Source organism: Diuraphis noxia, unplaced genomic scaffold (assembly GCF_037042655.1).
Source record: "Diuraphis noxia isolate RWA-SAM2 unplaced genomic scaffold, SU_Dnox_SAM2 contig0003, whole genome shotgun sequence".
In the NCBI taxonomy this organism is placed as follows: domain Eukaryota; kingdom Metazoa; phylum Arthropoda; class Insecta; order Hemiptera; family Aphididae; genus Diuraphis; species Diuraphis noxia.
The window spans coordinates 65,098,451-65,121,035 of NW_028301713.1; the positions used below are offsets into that span (position 1 = coordinate 65,098,451).

The following is a 22,585-nucleotide window of genomic DNA, read 5'->3' on the forward strand; positions in this document are numbered from 1 at the left end:
AGGGGTGGTACATCATTTTTTTTAAATATAGATACTGAACACTCGCCATTACCTAACCGCTAAAATGCTTCTACTTTTAAAAATTTCTGGGAGGGGGCCGCTACGGCCTCTTTAACCAACCACTAGTTTATTTTTGATAGATGGTCTTTCAATCTTGATAGCTTCATTGCCTCATTAGAAAATGTTTTTTTCACATAATATAAGGCAAAACGGTAACTGTACATTTGTTATTAAGTGGTGACATGATAAAACCAAACTTTAGGTACGTTACTTATACTGACGGCACTTCTTTTATGCACCATGGTCGGCATGATCTACTCATTATAAAAATATTTATATTTCAAATTACCAAGTAAAAATTAAGTCTATTAATTTTGTCAGAAAAACACTCGTTTATTCGAAAACGCGACGTTCTCACCGTAGCGATATCAATCACGCACTGCAAGGTACAGTATAGACAGTATAGAGTATAGTATGGTCCAGTTATGGTTGAAAATGTAAAAATGAATCTATTATAAACAAGACGTTCCCGATACGTAAAATGCGATTAGATAACAGGTCGTATGCCGTTGTATAGCGTACGCAATTACAACTATTCTGATTTCACGTTCAATTATTTGTAGTGTTGTTATAATATAATATTAGGTAATAAAGTGTATTATTTTTAATCTTCGAGTTTGAAAAAGCTCACCGCCCACTTTTCAAAACTATCACCCCCCCCCCCCGTGACCGAAATGGCCCCAAGGGGGCGGTACCGCCACCGTTAAGACCACTTGTCTAGACTATATCGGTAAGTTTAAGGTTTAAGTAGTCTTATGTGTAAATAAATAGATATGTATTATGTAGAAACTAGAAAGGGAAACTGTAGGTAACCGCGCACTGATATCCAATAATTATAGGTTTCAAATGTACCTCTCCATTAAACATTACACTAGGTCACTGTCGAATTCAGTGATTAATTATTGGAAACGAAAAGCGATACTAAGTGAAGACAAACTGTTTCGATTTATAATATTACAAAGTATATCAAGTGTACATGTTTAAATATTTTATTAAATTCTAACCGCCAGTCAGCGTTAAGGGGGGGGGAGGGGGAGCAAAGCGGAACATTTTTCCAGGGCCTCGCTCGTTCAAGCGCCTCACATTAAAATTTACATTGAAAAATATGTTATATGGAAACCATAGGTTAGGTTATAATTGCGTATTAAAAAGTATCAAATATTAATAACAAACAATTTAGGTACTATTAGTATATTTTTTTATGACCATATATATATATATATATATATATATATATATATATATATATAATTATATAATATACGTATATATATATTTCAATTTTACACTATGACACAAAAACATTGATTATCATTAATTATAATTCATAACTTACACATAATAATAAATATTTATTTTTCTAATACTTTTTTAAACATAACAATATGATAGTAGGTAGATTTAAATATTATTAAATTGATTGGTACTTATATATGAATATAAATGTATTAAGGATAAGTACTTCAAAATATTGTGGTGGGTAACAAAATCATTTTAATTTTCAAGCAATGTGAGGGTAAACTACAACTATGTAGATAACAAAAAAAAAAAAATCAAATGTATAGAACAACACAACCATGGATGAAGATAATAAACAAATATTAAAAAATAAAATAAAATTAATAGTTCTAATTCATCTAATTTCTCCTCTATTATAACATATTCACTTATTCTCTAAGATGATCACCAAGTACGTATTCACAGACAAATACACTATTAGCACTGTGTTTACAAAATTTAAATTTTTATGGGTACGAATTATATTTAGAAATTACATATTTTGTAATTGTATGTCTCAAATGCATAGGTAGTTCTTCTTTTTTCATCATTCATTAGAATTATATTAGTTATATCAACTTAACACAGTACAATTGATGTGCTTAATTTAATGGAGAGTTAAAAATTAATCCAAATATTGATGAAGATAAATAAATATATCAAGATTAACCAAATGATGTCAGACCGTACATTTGATATTGTTATTTCAGGAACATTTAATAAACTATATATTATTCAATAATAACATTTTAATTTATAACATATATATTTTTTTTACTCAGTAATAGGCTTTAAATATATATCTTTTTAAAACACATTATACTTATATATTAAAGAAATAAAATCTTAAATATCTGAAAAAAAAACACTTATCAAGTTTTAAATGATGTGCTATCAATTGAACTTTTTAGATATTAACAATATTATTAATTTCAAAAGATAATTGTCAGTACAATTTTAAAATATCTTCCAATACTTTAAATAGAATATCTAGTTTTCAAATGATGTTGAGCAATGAATTATTTTCAGAATTTAAACCTACAATGTTGGAAAAACTTGCATTCTGTGAAAATATTTAATTTTTTTGAAGATTTGTATTATTGCCTTAAAGATATTAATTGCTTAAGATGCATCAGTACACATGGTCACCATATTTTTTTTATTCAAAATATTAATTAATTGTAATTATAATTGAAACTTCAAAAAAACCTCTCCTTATGCATCCCACTGAAACCATTTTCCAAATTAAAGGAATATAAAATCTCTACACATGTATAATTAATAACAAGGTAAAATCAATTAGCATCATTTTAAAATAGATACAATTAAATAAAAATTAAACAATTACTCTTTAACAATAAACAACCATCGCCAAAAATTCACTTTTTCTTAGATGGTATAAATAATATAGAAATAGCTTCCATGTGATCAGTTGATCATAATCTAATCAAAAATTTAAATTGTATTTAAAAAAACAATAGACCAGGTTAAATAAGATGAATGGCAATCCTACAAATCATTCAAATGTCAAGATTAAGTCAAAATGTAAAAAAAAATTCACATAAGAATATTAAAAGGTGACGTACATTAATATAGATCTTATCATAAATTAAGATCATTTATATAAACTGCAGTACACAAACCCTGCATCAAATATATTATAATTCAAATAAGAAATTTATATTAAACATTTTAATTTTTAAATTATTTGAAATGTAGTATTTGCAAGGGTGAATAAGTGAATTAATAAAAGAATTTTACAGAATAATAGCTGAACTAATAAAAACTTTATTGATTTAATTATGAATCACGCTCATAGATAATCATTATCATTCTATAAAACAAAACTAAAAAATAACATAAATGATGATAATTTGAAATAGTTTTAACTTAAATCAAAAAATAACATTATAATAATAAGATTATTTTGATGATGATAATACTATAATTTTGTAATAAAAAAATATATGATTAAAATATACATTTTAAGTGTTTTATTTAATTTATTCGGTATCAATTGTGCTTTTTATATTTAAATGTATTATAAGGAGATAAAAATTGGTTTTTATAATAGAGGAGTTAATAGAATAATAAACTTGAAACTGATTTTGAGACTAACATCCAAGTAAATTTATCAATTTTGTTTAATTTCCTCAATTATAATTCCATTTTGACTACCTTCATCTTTTAAGCAATTATGATAATTTAGAATAACTGGGTGGTGAAAACTTTTTCCTTAAGAACTTTAAAATGTATAACGGTAAACAGCTGACCAGTGTAATCACAGTGACTTTCCATAGGAATGATTCGGTTTGTATGAAATGAGAATCTAAACAAATAAACAAATGGTTGTGTTAATAATTATATTATAGTCTAATTTGCTTATAACAATGTCAAATATAACTGTTTTGTATGAAATATTGTATAGTTTTATATATCATGTGCAATAATGTTGTTAGTGTACTATGATGATAGTAAAAATATATTTGAATGAATTTGACTATTTAATTTGAATGAATTTAAAAAAAATATATACTAACCAAAATAATCTTTGAGTAAGATTAATGATAAAATATAAACAGCTAAACTAAAAAGTTCAGCTAACAGCATTAAATAGTGCCATGTGCGCACTGTCAATGCAACCATGATTAGTTCTGTGAGAATTAAAGCTGTGAAACTAATGGCAACAATGTGAATGAATTCATCTTCAAACAAAAACAGTGCTCCATACATTATTACACCACCTGCCAAAACACAGAAAAGGTTTGTTAAACTGTATTTAAGTATTATAATATGTATATATTGTTTAAGTTTACCTTGATAAATGCTTATTAAAACCCAAATGAAAAATGTTTTATAAGATAACGACCGTCCTTTACTCAGTTCTTTATAAAGTTCAGGGTAAGTTAATGCAATTTTAGACAAAACATCTTTATCAAGTACCAAGGAGAATACAGGGAACATGGTGTACAGTGTTGCATACCTGAAATTAATAAGCGACTTAAGTAATAGATTCTTGTAATTAACTTAAAAATCTAGGGCCCATGTTCAGCATATACGTAACCAAACCAACTTTTACCATTTTAATTTTAATATATTTTACGAATGCTAATATTTATTTATCATAAATAAATTATACATGACTATTATTGAATACACTATAATTTCGAAACACACCATTACCTATTAATTAATTATGTATGACACATAGCATAGTGTATCTTACAATAATAGGCACTGGATAATTCCAATCTTACCCAATCATAAGGAACCCTTGATACAGTGTAACTGATGAGAAGTAAAATACAGCTGAAAATATTGCTTGCATAGTAGATATGATAAGACCTCTATGGATGACAAATTGGCTAAGTGAGGCGGATCGTTTATAACTGTAACGACCATGTACCATGAGTAGTCTAGAAAGGTGTGAAAATTGTGGTACTGAAAAGTCTGCAGCTAAAGATGCTTGTCGGCCTTCCACACCAGCAATACCAATGCCTAAAATTAAAAATTAAAAATATAAAATTGTTGGATTTCCATAATAAATTATAACAACAAATTATTTTATACCCGTGTCAGCAGCCTGAATCATGGAAACATCATTTCCTCCATCACCAACAGCTGCAGTTCTTTTTCCAGTATGTAACTTAATTAAAGTAACAATTTGTGCTTTTTGGGTTGGAGAACATCGACAACAAATTACAGCTGGACTACGGCAGGCAACATCCAATAATTCTGTTTGATAATATTGTAGACAAATCTTAAAAACAAAGGGAAAAATTGATATACAATACAAACATAAAAATTTTTAATTTTTAAACTTATTATTAAACATACTTCTAACGAATCACCAGTAATAACAAGGGCACAATCTTGTTTTTTCCTAAAAGCATTTAATTGCTGATGTGCTTCAGTTCTTGTATGTACTGGATTAAAAATAAATAATTCTTGAGTTCTTGAAACAAGACGAGAACTTTTAGCAATACAAGTGGCAGTTTCTTGCTTATCTCCAGTTAACATCCATATCTAATAAAATATTAATTTGTTTAGCAAGCAATTATATTTTATTAAAATTATTCTTACTTTAATTCCAGCATTTCCTAATAGTTCTAAGGTCCTACGGACATTAACTTGAAGTTTATCTTCCACCCCTGTTACACACAATAACTCCATTTCACGTTCTAGAGTGTCCACTACAGTTGCTACTCGTTGAGCACGGCCTGTGACAGCTAACCTTGCAGAATTCAAACGAGACTGGAAAAATAAAAATATAAAATTTGGTCTACTCAAAATGATTTGAAATTATAGATAAGCAATACACACTTCAAATTCCAAGTATTGTTCTTCAGTTAAATTTTTTCGAGCCACTACCAACGTACGTAAACCTTCTCGTGCCATATTTCCACATTCTTCTTCCAACCAGTCTGTGTATTGAACAATAGATGACATAACTACATCCGCCCCTTTTAAATAGAATGTAATATCTCCAGAAGCTACATCTTTAACAATTATCCCCATTCGTTTTGTTTCTGATGTGAACGGAAACATTTGTAATATTGTATAATTAAGTATATCTCCGGCAGACGTACGTAATTGAAGTGATGTCAAATCTCTCTTTATTACAGCTAAACCTACATCTTCAGTCCACTTCACTAATGCAATCTATGACAAACATTATGCAATTTTTTTAAATTACATAATTTTAAGATTTCAATTAATATAAATTTATACCTCGTCAGGACTAGACGCTTGATAAGTACATTGTGAACGAGAAAGTAGACTTTCTTTAATATAGTGTTGATCAGCTTCAGATCTGAGTTCGACTGGACTATCAGTACTAAAATCAAACATAATCATAAATTATTTTATTTACAAAATTAATTTTAATTATTTATCTGTAAAAATTAAACTAACATATTGCCCTGCATATTATTTTCAATAACGGGAGTCACATTATGACACAGTGCTATAGCTTTAACAGCATCATGAAGACGAGTTTGCTCGGAGCGTCTTATCTTAAATGATGTTGATCCCTGAGACAAATTACGATTATGTGTAGGCTCAACTGCTCCACAGAAGGTCATTTTTAGTTGTTCAGCAACCTACAACAATAATATAATAGATATCATACCTAAATATTAATCATAAAAGTATAAATTAATTAATCTTACCTGGTCAAAAGATTCAGCACCATAAGAAACAGTTCCTAAATGAAGTCGTTTAAATACCATTGAATTTTGAGTAAGTGTCCCAGTTTTATCTGAAAATAAGTATGATATCCGTCCCAGTTCTTCTGGAATTGTTGTACACCTAACTACTGTATCTGGCATTTCTTCATCCCTTTGCATAGACCATGAATAGAATGCTTTACCCATATCTAAATTTACCCTCAAACTAAATTAAGAAACAAAAATAAGTACATTATTATTTTTGTTAATATGAATTAAGTTATGTTAACTAACCTGATTGGTATAATGTATGAGAATAGTAATACAAATCTGAACATGTAACGATACCATGGACCACTAAAACCTTTTAAGCACATCATTACAAAGGCCAGACCAACCACAGCACAAAAAAGTAGCTAAAAATTGAAATATTATGTAGATATATGGTATATGTAAATAAAAAAAATGCCAATAATACCTTAGTTAACTGATTAATTTCTATATCTAGAAGTCCAACTTTACTTCGAGGCTGAGAATTATTCATAACAGATCTGGTTTCAGCACCAGTATAAACAACAGCACCAAGTGCTGAACCATTAGCTACAACACAGTTAGCCCATAATGTATTTTCTACATCAAGACTCACTTCTTCCCCGTTATCTTGCTAAATAATAAAAAAAAAAATTAATGATTTAATAATTATAATAGAATAATAGATTCTTTTACTCTTCTAAATGTTCCTATGAAACTGTGAATATCTCTTTGAGGTTTTTCAGCAAAAATAGTAGCTGTAATATCAAATAAACGCGCATCACAATCTAATTTTTGAGTATCTCCAATAGCAAGACGTAGTTTCCAATCAGTTTCACCATCCATTTGATCAGTTCGTACAAAACAAGCACCAGATTTTTCAGTAGTTCTTAATAATACCATATCAGCTGGAACTCTTTGATCTTTTTCTACCAGCACCTAATAATTAAATTGAATAAAACTTTTTTAGCTATATATTATTATATATTATTAATAATTACAAAAAACAAAACTTACTAAGTCTCCAACTTTGAGTTTTGATGATGAAACATATTCAGTACCAATATTGTGATCCTTTCCACGTATTAGACGTTTGTATTTTTGTGAATTTACTTCTTCATCTCTTTGCCACCTTCGAATATCATCAACACCTTCACGAAATAATGTGACAGCCAATACAAATATCTACAACATAAAATACTATTTAATAAAATTGATATTTTTTTTTTACTATGCTTATACCAGTGGTCCCCAATATGTGTAGAGGTATCCTAATCGTAGTTCAGGTACAAATTGACTCATAGCCATCAGAAGAAAATAAAGATTCAAGAAGAATTTGAACTGTTGATAGAGCACCTAGAAATACATTTAAAATATAATTTTAATTGATAAGTTAGATTAAAATATCAAGGTATAAAGTTTCAAACCTTTGGGAGGAATGTGATTATGGTGTACTTCTGATTGCGTATGACATTTGGGGAATACTTTTCGGTGCTTTGTTTCCCAATGACAATAGTTCTTGAAGTAAGTTCCTTCTTGCGGAAACATTTTTGCCAAATCCATTGGCAAAATCTGTTGAAAAAATGTATATCTAACAATACTTTACATAGTATATAGGTATTATATATTATACAATAATATAAAATATCCATACATATTTTACAGCCTAAGACAATCCATTCAGACTTTGATAATAATAACTGGTCAATATCTTAATATTGTCTAGATACATTATTCATTAAAAATAAAAGTTATTTCTTATAAGTTCTAACTAATGAGTCCAAATGATAAACTAATGAAATAAGTAAATATTCATACATTGGATTTTTTATTTTAAAGTAACTTATTAGGCCACTTTTTAAGATTGTATTGACATTCACAATTGAATAGAATGATTTTAAATGGTCAAAAGAAGACTGTATAATAAGAAAAGAGTATTAATAATATTTTCAAATTGTAAGTTACATTAGATAAGAAATAATAAAAATGTATTTAGATCAAGACATGTTAGTTTATTTTCTAGAAATAAATAACAAAATTAACAAAATATTATTTTGTTGAAATACAATTAAAAGCAATTTATAAAATAAGATAAAAAATGTTCCAATATATATAATTTCAAAACCGACATAAACTAAAAATGTCCTAATATTAACATTGATTTAATTATGCTATATTTAATTATTGATAATAAATAATGACCAATTATTATCACTGTAATTTATATTATATCAACATTTATTAATCTCAATATGAAACTATTAAAAACTTCCAGAATTATTTTAGTTTTGTTATTATTTCAAAACTTAGAATTTTAAAACTTAAAGTAAGATAAAATATTTATTTTATATAATTATAAAATAAGAAAAATTAATTATAATCCCAAACATTTCACATAGTAGAACCAACAATCAAAAATTAGTAGGAATAATATATATGTATACACAATTATAAAAAAATGTATCACCAACATAGATTCATAATGTAAATAATCCTAGAATTAATTTTTTTTAAATATATCTAGAAAGGTATGATGTATGAAATGTCTTTTACGCATGATACGTCCTTAAGTATTTTATTACAAATCCTATTATTTATATTACTTTTATTCTTAGTAAATTTTATTTTAGCATGCAATTAATATTAAATTACCCATTTAAAAACAAAACAATACATGCAAAAAGCTAACTTATGTAAAAAGCTAAGCAATTTAAATATCCTTAAGTTAGTGAAGGTTTAATAAAAAAAATTAAGCAAATATATCTACATAAGCATAAAAAATAAATCACTACATTGATAATATAATACTAAGTATAAGCTTGATATGTTTATAAACACGCTATCACTTCAATAGTAAAATTAAATTAGTAATACATTTAATTGTAGTAATTTTTCTTAAAAAAATTAAAATGTATGTAAGTTCTGGTGTTAGTCGTGCTTTATATGAGATTAGGTTAGGTTCACCTAACCTTAAACAGCCGACTACAAAACAAAAAAATTAAAAAGGGTGAGCTATAATTTTTTTTTTTGAATTAACTAATCCAAATTTAAACTGTAAAAATAAATATTTTAATTATATAAACAGGTAGAGAAACAGTTTGATGATAAATTATTGTTTAAAGTTATAATTTAATAATAATATAGTAGGTAATATTTATAAAATATATGAAAATATGAAATCGTAAAGAGAAAAAATATGAATATGTAGAATTGTAATCTACAAATAACACTATTAATATAAGATAGTACATATTTTGAATACATACATCAATCTAAGATTCAATTTTTAAATTACATCCTATCTCTAAAATAAATATGGGTTCCTATTACATAAATTAAAATTAACAATAATAATAATACAAATTCTACTGTTAAGGAATATCTAAAGACAGAATTTATCTAAATGGGTATACATTTACATATTATAAATTTTAACAGTATAGGAAATATCATTCTTAATTTTTGCTCACCCTTTTTGATATTTGTTAGCCCAGCTAGGTCTTGACATACCTAACTTAAAATTTATAGTTAGGCTATCATAATATTAAATTAGTAAAAAAACCAAATTGGGATCCTACCTTAATTTACTTTTTTTCTCTTCTGTCATGACTGTAAAAATATAAACAGGCAGGAGAATGTGTCACAATCTGAAATAATAGGACACAAACTCCATGAAATACGACAAACTTGTCAAAGCACTATTATGGCTTAGGTACTTTTGTCAAACTTTTAAAATAATAAGGAGAAACAAATTAATTTAATGGATATTTAATGATTTTATATTAGGTACCTTAATATACTTAATACTTAATACAAATAAAAAAAAAACAATATTTTACTCGATAATTTATCCAAAAATTCTTTCAACCTAATAGAATTACGTTGGAAATTGGAACATTATTTTATACTTCATCTTATAATCTTGATAAATCATAATTGTGTTAAATGACAATAGTTTAATTTATTTATTATAAATTGTATATTTTTAAAAATTGAATATCAAGCTTTTGGGTGAGGTCTCATTTGAAATAAGACAACACACAATAATATAATATATGTAACTCATGCGGGATAACTTTTTTATGTTTATTTTATAATAAATAACAAGATGACTAATTTATAAAATGTAACCAAGTAAAAGGAAACATGCAACAACATTTGCAGGGTCACTCAGGAAAAAAATAATATATTTTAAGAACTAAAATTAAGACTATCAAATAAGTAACTTTTTCTTTCCTATTACTAATAAGATTTGCGAGCTTGTCATAAAATAAAATAAAAATTAATATCATAATAAAGAGTTCTGAGTTAATGTAAATGAAACAAAACATCATTATTTCTTATACTTTTATTTTCTATTTTAACATATTTACCTATTACTGATATACTTTTATTATATTCGTTTGTATATAAATCATCTTTTTATTGATTTGGTAGGAATAATAACAGTATGAATATTTACATACAAATAAATTAACCATATTTTTAAAATGATATTTTTATTATTATGTTACCTAACTGCATGTGTTATATCCGCCTGCATACCAGCTTAGTAAATTTTAATTTAAGAAGAATAAGTTTAATTATTATGATGAATGAAAGTGAATTGATCACATTTAAAAGTGAGCTTATTACCTAGAACCCATAACATTTTGTATACTTTCATTTTGAAGCATAAAAACAATTTAACTTAACCTAACCCCGTCAATGAAGCCCTAGATAATGTTCATAACTTTAAACTTTATAACAGATCAATTCACTCTAATATATAAAAAAAAAACAGGATAAAATTGATTCATCTAAACGTAAAATTAACTAGGTATGTTATGCGGTTATGCTTAAGTAACGTGGATATAATACATGCAGATACAATGTCCTCCTAAGAAATTGGTTTTACATTTTTATGAATTTTGTAAATTATTTGATGATCACTAAGCTCTATTCCATTTAAGAATAAACTGAGCAGCAAATAAAAACTGGTCTTGGTTTGCACAACCCAAATGATTAACAACAGTAGCTACCCAAAAGCAAAAATAAGTCCCAACATCATTGTTCATGCAAATAGTAATTTATTGTTATTTTAAATTTAGTGTATTATAATGTATCTAGTATTATTTAAGATCAATTTCTTGTAACTTTAATTCTATATAGTTGTTGTATCTGAGTTCTTAACTTTAGACAAATTGAATTTCATCCCTTTAATGACTAAATACTTTTGTGTATACTATATCTGTGTAATGTGTACTAAAAATGGAGAGAAATATTTATGGTTTTGAACTTTTTTTATGATGTATATTGTATACCATGACATTCTTCTTACATTTCAATAGGTATGACATTTAAAATGATTTTAACACATTTTCTTGTATCAATAATATACTAATTAGAATATTTAAAGTATATTTAGTAACTTGTAACTAAGACATTACTTTCAAATTCAAATTCAATATTTTTAAATATAATATAATTTTAAAAGTTAAATAATGTAGTAAGTTTAGTGTAAATAATATTATTTAAAATCATAAGTCAAAAATATGGTGTCTTATAACAGTAATTCTGTAAAGTACTAAATATTCATAATATTTACATAAAGTAAATTTTAATTTTAATTAATTAAGTACCTACTACACTAGTTCATTGCTAAAACTAAACATATTATTATATTAAACATTAAGTAAATACAAAAACTTAAAATTTAAGAATTAATATTTAATTTTGTTTGAATCTCAAATTTTCAATGAATTATAATAAAATATGATTAACTTTGAGAATACACACAAACCTAAATATGAAACTTCTAATGTATAAAACCCTTATCAAACCCATTTGGACTTATGGTCTCCAACTCTGGGGAAATGCTAAAAAATCGAATATAAACCGAATCCAGGCTTTCCAAAACATTGCTTTAAGAAAACTAACAAACTCCCCCCCCCCATATGTTTCAAATCATACCCTCCACACTGATTTGAAAATTAAATCTGTGAAAGAAGAAGCAATAATTTACTATAACAGATTCCACAATCGTCTATCCTCTCATTCCAATCCTCTTATTAAAGCTCTCTCAACAAATGCTATTCCTGGAAATCCTCCAAGACGCTTAAAACGCAAATGGTGTAGAGATCTTTTAACATAGAAAAAAAAATTTTATTTCTTTGGTTAAAATATTAATTCAAAACTAAAAGTGTCATCATTGGGTGGCTTCTTTTATCAAATTCTCATGTTACTAATTTAACTTATAGTAAATACTCTTATTGTACCTTTTAGGAACAGATTGTGTATATATAAATAAAGAAAAAAAACTTTGAGAATGATCTACTACAACATAAAAGAGGTTATATTATATTATATTATGTACCTATACTGTTTTATAACAAAATGATAAAATAAGAACCTATTTGGTTTTTATTTTTAGTACATTTACATGTAAAATTTATCTAAACATATATACACATGAATATATTAATGAGCTCATTAATTACAATTGTATTCCAATTTTCTTATTTTAAAAATTAAAAAATGTATATAGGGAATAGAATTTAAATTATTAGTAGGTAAAAAGAATAACTATCATATGTTTAAATATAAAGTTATGCATTGTGATACCTACAAAATATATTAAAATAATAAATTTTATGTACCTAACATTAAAATTTGATAAATGTAATTGCAATATATTCTAAATTAATTAATTCATTATACATTTGTCATTAATAGAAATATTACAAATATTATATAAGACAAGTAGGTGCATATTATATTACTTTGTTTTGTTTGACATACAAATTAAGCCATTTTTCAAATGTATACTAATAAAATATATCAAAATCCATAAAATAGGGCTTGAAAGCTTAAAAAATATAATTATTATAATTTACTTACAGCTGGTATAGAATAGACAAAATATTTTACAATATAAAGATAAAGTACCAATATTGATAGTCACATACGAGTCACATATTACTGTAATACTGTTTATTTATTCCCATGTAGTTATGAGTGTATGACACATTCATCATATCTCCTCCCTTCCTAAGTGTAAACAATTATATGACTACCTGATAGAAAAAATTCTAGCTTAATTTTATAAATATTGTATCAAATCAATATATTTAGTAGACATAAGTCTAACCATCACTTATTTAAAAATCATTTACCTAACATTATTAAAAAGAGTATAGACTTTATATGTTTAAGTATCATTAAAATACACATTTGTATTTTATTAGGTATTATACATTATAAAAATAAAGTAAAAATATAATTGAAATAAATATCAATGAATTTAAAACATTTAAGTTTATTCAAGGGTTTGCTCAATACATATTTACATAGGTATTGTTACATTAAGTATCTATTAATTAAGAGGGCGCAACAACTGTATTTGTTGTCTCATTCTTACAAACACATAACATAGCAAATTAACGCTCACCAGTTCAAGTTTTACTCCATTAGCTTAAAAATTAGAGTGAATAGACCTATCATGAAACTTGATGGTAAGAACATTATCTGTGTTTTGTTGGAAGTATTTTTACGATACTTCAGTTTTTAAGTGAGTTATACATGCATAATAAATTGTAAACTAAAAATGCACATAACTCGCTTAATAACTGAATTATCGTAAAAATACTTCCAACAAAACACAGATAATGTTCTTAACATCAAGTTTCATAATAGGTCTATTTACTCTAATTTTTAAGCTAATGGAGTAAAACGTGAACTGTTGTGCACAAATTTGCTATGTTACGTGTTTGAAAGACTGAGATAACAAATACGGGTGTTGTGCCCTCTTAAGGTATTTAAAAATGATTATATAATAATGTTGTTTAATAAAATTATAATATTATATGATATAGTAAGTAGAAACTGGTAGAAACCAACTGAGTTCTATGGGGGTACATTTTTACCTAAATGAATTATATTTGATGAATTTATGACTTTATTTTATTGATACCACATGAATAATACATCGGAATATTTTATATAATTTAATCAGTCAAAATATAAAAAAGTTAACTTGAATCTAGGAACAAAAATGTTTGAAGTATGAAATAAATGTAATTCATTAAGCAGATAACTAATAAGTAATTGGCATTAGGCTACATTATTGATTTCCTTGTCAGAAATAAGTATAGTATTTTAGTAGATAAGTTTATATTTTAATTCTATTTAAAATTGTTTGAAATATGTTATTAGAGCTACAAATATATGTATTTTATAATAATAATAATAGAATACAAACATGCTAACATGGTATATTTAAAAGAAGATACCAACATAATTTTAAATTTAATATCTACATATGAAACTAATTTGTCTTCAGTCAGGTCTCAAATATGTGTTTTACAAATATAAATGCACTTACAAATGTAAGTCTTGACACTTGAATACTTGATTAATATTATTACTCGTATTATGATTATCAATGTATGAATAAAACAAAGAGTTTAATTTTAAAACTATGTAAGTATTCACTTGTAGTCAATAAGTTAAAAGTTTATTTGTTAAAACCGTTGAAAGAAATTTAGATAGATACCTACTTAATAAATTAAAATATATATATATAGCAAAAAGTATATTTCAATTAGTACTTAATACCAATAAAATATACCTTTTCAATAATTCCAATAGATAATAATTGACTTCCAGACATGGAAGATTAGTTTGATTAACTAATAGACATAAAAACCAATATTTAATTTCAATAATTTGTTTTAATTATTAAAGCGTAAGTTAGATAATCAGAAGTTTCACAATTAATATATGTTGTAGCCACTTCATAAAATCAAAACACATTTTTTACACTTTGTGAAACTCAAAAATATTTTACGAAATGGTCACTTAAATTTAACATCAAGTAATGTTTTCCACCTTGTGTACTAAAAATTGAAATAATTGTAAATTCAACTTTGATTGTTATGCATAGTAATAAGGTTAATATCATACCTATTAATTTATTAACAATATTATAAAAAATTTTATTAATTAGAGCAGAAAAATGAATGGTAAAAATGACTGTTATATTTTAAACTACCTTTAAAAGAAACAAATAGATTACAAAAAAGTAAAAAAATAAAGTACAAATTAATATTAATTAAATAAACCCATTAAATAATAGGTAATAAATCAAGTAAAATTATAAAGTTTTCGTTAAAAAAAATATGTTGTTACTAGTTAGTAGTAGTCGAGTAGTTGTTAGTGTAATTTTAAAAGTATTACTCTCATGTAGGAACCTCGTGTAAACAGAATATCATACAATAGAAGAGAACACAAATTAATTAACTTAGTAATATTGTAAGTACTAAATCATTAATTTTTGCAATTATCGATTCAATTTGCGTTTTTGGCTTTTTACTGGGCTTTAAATTCATCTATTTTCAATATATATCACCTAGAGCAGCGCTCCTCACTAGGACTTCAGAAAAGGCTAAATATAATTTTTGAAAATCGTTTGCAGGCCAATTACATTTTTTTTTAATAATATTTATTTTAATTTGTACAATCTGTAGACTACCTATATTTTTACAATAAGCACAATAGATAGAGGGATACATGAGAGAGCTTGGATGACTTGAAAACTATTTAATAATAGTACTTTATACTTACTTTTTTAATGATAATAATTAATAATATAACAATGTACAACTGTTTACTGAATTTAGTGAAGAATAGTAAAAAAAAAAAATAATAATAAAATGAGACAAGATATTTTGTCAGAAAAGTTCATGATTGACAGAAGTTTTTTTTGAACTCCGGATTTGTACAATTTAATTTAAGTGCAGGCCGCATGTGGCCCGCGTAATGGAAACAGTTGACCTAGAGATACTAATCGTAAGAATAGAATGTGAGCGAATAATTCACACAGCAACTATAGACTGCTTTAACATCAAGGTATTACCAAAATGCATATATGATTATGACTTTTATTAAAACCGACAAATACCATCTACATATCAAGATAATCTAGTAATATTGTATTATAATAATCATACAGAATAATTTAAATAGTACCTATTTATTGTATTATTTGACAATTTACATGGATACAAGGTTAATGGATATAATCAAACTTGACATTTGGTTTCCATTAAATGGTTCACATCATTTAAAAATATAGCCGATGTTAAATTTGAGTGACCATTTTGTGAAATATTCTTGAACTTTAACAAGTGTAAAAAACTTATTTCCATCTCATGAAAAGATCGATTTTACGAAGTGGCTACGACATATATTCTATATATAGTTATATATAATTATTGATATTAGCCTAATTATTTTGAAAATACTTGCTACGTAAAGCAATGTTACTATTATTTCCAGGACACCCGCAGTGTTATAAAAATGCAGAAAATACGAGAAAATATAGACTGCGAAGCCTATTCATGCCCCTTAACCACTTTTTGTCCACTTTTCCATGTATAATAAATATCCACAAAAACTATGTTGTGGTGATATCCAATCAATTTCCTTAATATGCCTGAAAAAGATTGACCAATATATTGTGAGAATTTATGAATGGGAAAAATGAAAAGCAAGTTATAAAAACAGTTTAACCCACTTACAGTGGATACCGATATATTATCACCGCTTAAGTTTTACTAATCATTGCTGCATAAAACCAAAATAATTATTAGTAAATTTAAAAGTCAATGAATAGCTAAGAATCTAGTATTATTACAGTAAAAATATTAAGAGGAAAGCAAATTAAATTAGTAATTTTATTTCATACTATAAAATAAGGAACCTTTTCGTTTCAAATTATTGTGGGGATAAATAATATCTGGGAACTAGGTATTGTTTGAACATGTGGCCAATTAATTAGGTACCAACCTATAGCAATAAATAATATGTATATCTAAATGCATTCAAATTTAAATAAAATATAAAAATTATCTAATGACAATATTCTAAACTTCTTTAACTTTTAGATGTACCTATCTATAATAAATTAACATTAGATGAATACTACATTTTTGTATATTCAATGGGTTTAATATCAATTAGATATGAACGAACTAGACATTTTACAAAACAAATGATTGAAGAAAAAATTGTTAAAGGTATGTTTGTGAACGTAAAAACTGCTAAATTATCACAATTGACTAGTAGAGTTACCACCGAAATGACAAACACTACAGCATATAAAAATATTGCAGGAGAAACCGGTAATATTGAGGCCTCGACGGTAATAATTGTTGTAAAAACTACAAGGGGCTGTGAAGACTGTATAAACGTTTTTCCTGAGAGATATTTTCCAGATACAACTGGCTCGGGTCAATGTAAATAAAAGATCGACGAATAGGTGCATGAAAAAAATTTGTTTGTTAAATTTATTATCATTTACAATTGCGCAATATGGACAACGGGAGATTTCGATAGGTGGGTGGCAGAGAGAGGTGTTACAGTGTTTCATTCAAACCTGTTGAAGACGTTATTGGTTTCCCGAGGCTTGTTCAAAAGCGGAATGTCCTCTTTGACGGTTAGAGTGGTCGTGGAGGAAGACGAGTTCATTTCCACCAAACAGACACCTGCACCAGCGGGCGAATCCATAAAATCAATCACATAATTCTGCGATTGCGCCCGTTATAGACAGCGGCGGCGTTGACGACCTACACAAAGTTCTACGAGGTGCACGGCAGAAAATAAAATATAGATCGTACACGCGCCAATATGGGTAACAGGCGACGAGAAAAATATCAAGATCGTTATTTTTTGGGTCGCAAATATCAATTTATTTTTCGGTTGACGCGCAAATCGTTTTCAAGGCGCTCACAAAGAGTCGTCGTACAATACGATATGGACGAACCAACAACTATTTCGTAATAAAATAACACGCTCGACGGCAGATCGGACGGACACTAAATAGTGAACAAGTGAACTGCCAGAACAGTGAACCGCCACCGCAGCTTAGCGGCGGCGACGCCGAGACGGCCGACGATTGCCGAGTAGTTTTGGCGGGGAAGGAGAAATGTTCGGAGGGGCAATAGGACGTGGCGGCGGCAACAAACCTACGGACAGAGTCCCGTTCTCATTCTTTGGCGCAGGCGAATCACCGACCAACCAACTGACGAGTCGATATTATCAACGAGCGCGAATGTCAAGGTTCAATTCATGGCATGAACGCGTTTCGCCGCTTTAATATCACCGTCGCCGGTTCCTCCATGATCAATGCCTCCGTTGCCGTGATTTTGTTTTTGTTTACTGATGAAATAAGGGAATAAGGGCCAGTAAAGTTGTCTTATTCTGTGGTTGTACCGTCTACGGTTAAACTTCGATTACGCTTAATCAGCTGATAACAGATATTTAACCGTGCAAATTCGGCCGATTAAACTCCGGTTAACTTTAATCAGAGACGGTACAACTTACTGGCCCTAAGAAATACGTTTACTCGTTCAGTACTACAACTATTGTTCTAATATTCTGTCTTCTATGGTACCTATAATCTTCTATGTTGTGCATTGAGTGGTCTTAGATTATAAGATGAAGCCTGGTAAAATGGCAACTTTACCGTGAAGCTCTAATATTGTAAAGTATTGATCCGGTGGCACTATCTAGTGACTAAGTAGAAAAGAGTACCATATGATCATTATTTCTGATTATCGACTAAAAAAACTTTAAGAACTTAATAAAGGCCATGATTATAACCAATAACCATACGATAGACTAATAGACTGTTATTAGTGTTATTACTATTAATTGACTCACAGTAATAATTTATGAACATAAAACCCTACCGAAAAATACAGATCCGATTAGATGCAATATCCTTTTAAAATAAAAATAATTATCCAAATGTTTTTAGAAACAAACTACAAACTTTTACAATCTAAACGCTTTGAATAACAGACAAAATGTCAGAGACCGAGAAAATCCAGTATTAAGAGGTTTCATTGTAAAAATGTATCTAATATATCATTATCTAGACATTACACGCAGAATTAAGTTATATTATTATACTATTATAATCATTAATATAACAAGTCCATAATACATTATGAATTAATTTAGAATGAATATCAATAGATAAATAATGCAATATTCTTTATGCAGTTTTTATTAACTAGTCATATGACATAAATTACATTATTCAAACTTTTATAACAATTATTCCAACTTTCAATAAAAAGTGAACAATTAAGTAACGCAAGTAGGTACCAAAAAGCTGTATAATAAGTAATACTATTATTATTGATGAATGTGTGAATGATTGAGAACTGAGATAAATCTTTAGGTTCCTTGTAGTAAAAAGCACTTAGAGATGTTTTGAATTTCAGTAATCGCAACAATAGTTATACTTACAAATGTTGTTGGTTGTTCCGTTAATAACAATCAAATTAATAATAGACAATAGTGAGAGACAAAACATGAGTGATTAGTGCATTGTTCCCATCCGCAGGGGTGGACTGGGTAGGCAACAGGCCAGTCAGCAATTTTAAAATTTCAGGCCATCTTTTAACAAAAATTAATAAATAAAATAATTATTGATAAGGTATGCCTATATAGGGATTTAATTGAAAACCTATATAAAATAAGCCGATAACAAAAATAAAATGTGAATTTTCGGTATAAACATTATGTGTATTATCCAGTAGGTACCTATTCAAAATTCTTGATATTATAAGATGCATTTTTGTCTATTTTAACATTTTATTTTTAAAAATAATGTAGGGTCGAATTATATAATAATACAGCCAAAAGACCAGTCTGCGATTGATGACTAGTTTACTGGACCAGCCCATAAATTATTACAAAATATTATGACATTAGGTATATCTAATTCTAATGTATGTAATGTATCTTTGTCCATAGTTCCTATTACAATTAGAAAACCATGATAAAAATAAGAATGTCTTATTATTTTTTAAGTTTAACTCAAGTCATAAATACATAATCATGTAAAATGAAAAAAAAACTATTTTAAATTTAGTTAATAATAGGTTAGGTTAGGTACCTATATTACAACGCTAATTATTGCATATTCTACTATTCTACTTCTAGGTATTTTTTATGTTGATACTCATAATTCATAGACTTAACAATGTTTAATATATCAATCAATGTTACTACTCGAGACTCATGAATCAGGAGAACTAACTAAAAACCTATTGTTTTGTTTTTATTTTAAATTATTAAAAATTTTTTTTTTATTATTATTCTTTAATTCAAAATTTACTGTTATTAATTGTAATTTACTATTTTTAGTTAATAGCAATCTTTAATCAGAGATATAAATTGAGTTTATAGATACTATTTTATGAGATGTAAAATACATATAATTATATGTATATATATTGCTTTTCATTTTTTAAATTTAAAAATACAACTTACCTATTAAGTATTTTGTATATTGTATTTGTATGAGTTTTTTTAAAAATTCATACCTTAAATATACTCAAATATTATAATAAAATATACCTATTAGTTTGGCACAAAAGTTAAAATGTTTCCAAGCCAAACTAAACACACTGCAAAACACTCAAAAAAATCCACCAATGTTCGTTGCTACAGTATTGTAATTTATAAAATACTCACCCACAGAATAGGAGCGAAGAGACCCTAGCCCATCTACTTTTGTAGTAGACGTTATGCTTCTTAAAAGGCGTCATGTCATCACTGGACAAAAAGCAATCGGAGTCATCTCCATCGAACTGTCTCTCCGCTTGGCTTAATAACAACGGTATACTCTCTGTCTGTAGACTTTTTTTCACCTAAACGTGACAAACAAAAATTCATATTTAAGCAGGAGTTGGCAATACCAGAGGGACTTACAAATGTATAATTATGTTTACTATGATTTCGATATACTGAATACTCACTCGTTTCATTTAAGTAAGATGTAGTCAATTTGTCAAAAATCGAAATAAACATTTTAATGAGCATATCAATGAATGGAATGCCGGCCGTCCATTTCACGGGAAATGTATAGTACACTATAGGTCACGTACATTAAAATGTAAATGTATAAAATAACAACTGAATACTGAAAACAATCGTTAAATATTTTTAATATTATTATTTATTACGAATTCAGAGCACAAAAATCAGAAAATTCGAGCTCGTACAGCCTGCAGTCCGTAATATCGTTTTACTATTTGTACGAATTGTACGAGTTAGATATCTGATTAGGCGTATCACGTTAAGCGCCGGACTCGTTGATATCAAACTTAATATCGCGGATTTATACTGTTTTTACCATTGTTTTATATGTCTATGGTTTATTGGTTTATACTGGATTTGAAACGTTTGGGAGGAAGTTGCAGGGGGATCACGTGAGACCGTGAGAGAGCTGGTGTAAAAAGGGGGAATAGTAATAGCACAAAATAATTATGAAAAATGTATTTGAATTTAAAAAAAAATTTTTAAATGTTTTTCATATATTCTGTGGTAATAGTACGTTGTACGTGTCACGTGAGTTAGTCTAGCGCAGCGTGGCTTACCACATGCATATTATTCCTTCAAACATCAAACTTATACAAGCAAAGATTAGGTATATGAAAAAAATAAATATTAATCTGTGTGTAGTGTGTATAGTAATGTTCTAGCAATTAATAGCGTAATATTATATATTTGTATAATTGTTCTGTGATGGTAGTCCGTGCATTTGGTAAATGACTTATCATTGAATTATAGGTGGCGCTAGATTAATATCATGTACGATTCCCCCTTACCTACACCTCCCTCGAGTACACTTTAACAGTTTACGATGTTTACATGACAAAATACTGAAATAGAATAGATATATTTTGTCATGGATAGTCCACTAGTCCATGCTGAATGTATAATTATACCCGAGTAGGCCATCGCTGAACTGAAGAATTATTCTGAAAACTGAAAGCCGCAGATATCTTAAGAAAATATTAAACTGTAATCGATTGGCTAGAAAAAAGTTGCGACCTTCATATTATAGATATTTTTCGACCAAACCAGACCTCACCATAAAACTAATTGTAGCAGTGACGTTGCTAGGGGGGAGTGGAGCTGCAGGCCTGCAGCACCCCTCCACCGATATAATAAGAAAATTTAAAAATTATTTTTATGGTCCATGAATACCT

General features: G+C 27.3%; 1 protein-coding gene across 1 annotated transcript; it reads right to left on the minus strand.

Annotated features, from left to right (window-relative positions):
- Positions 1–1,596: 1,596 nt before the first annotated feature.
- LOC107164325 (putative phospholipid-transporting ATPase IIB) lies at positions 1,597–21,612 on the minus strand. Its single transcript, XM_015512103.2, has 19 exons — positions 21,350–21,612; positions 21,066–21,241; positions 7,964–8,108; positions 7,779–7,892; positions 7,554–7,721; positions 7,233–7,475; positions 6,985–7,170; positions 6,801–6,922; positions 6,510–6,732; positions 6,253–6,440; positions 6,070–6,175; positions 5,662–6,000; positions 5,422–5,592; positions 5,176–5,364; positions 4,909–5,098; positions 4,596–4,836; positions 4,155–4,321; positions 3,879–4,082; positions 1,597–3,667 (listed from the first exon to the last, which is right to left on the minus strand). Exons 1-19 carry the CDS (start codon positions 21,356–21,358, stop codon positions 3,534–3,536), a joined length of 3,315 nt encoding a protein of 1,104 aa, XP_015367589.1. The 5' UTR covers positions 21,359–21,612; the 3' UTR covers positions 1,597–3,533.
- Positions 21,613–22,585: the final 973 nt, after the last annotated feature.

Excerpts from the sequence above, each read along its gene's own strand:
- LOC107164325 (XM_015512103.2), bottom strand. Across the intron at positions 6,923-6,984 it reads AAATTAATCAGTTAACTAAG|CTACTTTTTTGTGCTGTGGT; the intron begins GTATTATTGGCA and ends TTCAATTTTTAG. Across the intron at positions 6,001-6,069 it reads AAGCGTCTAGTCCTGACGAG|ATTGCATTAGTGAAGTGGAC; the intron begins GTATAAATTTAT and ends TGTTTGTCATAG.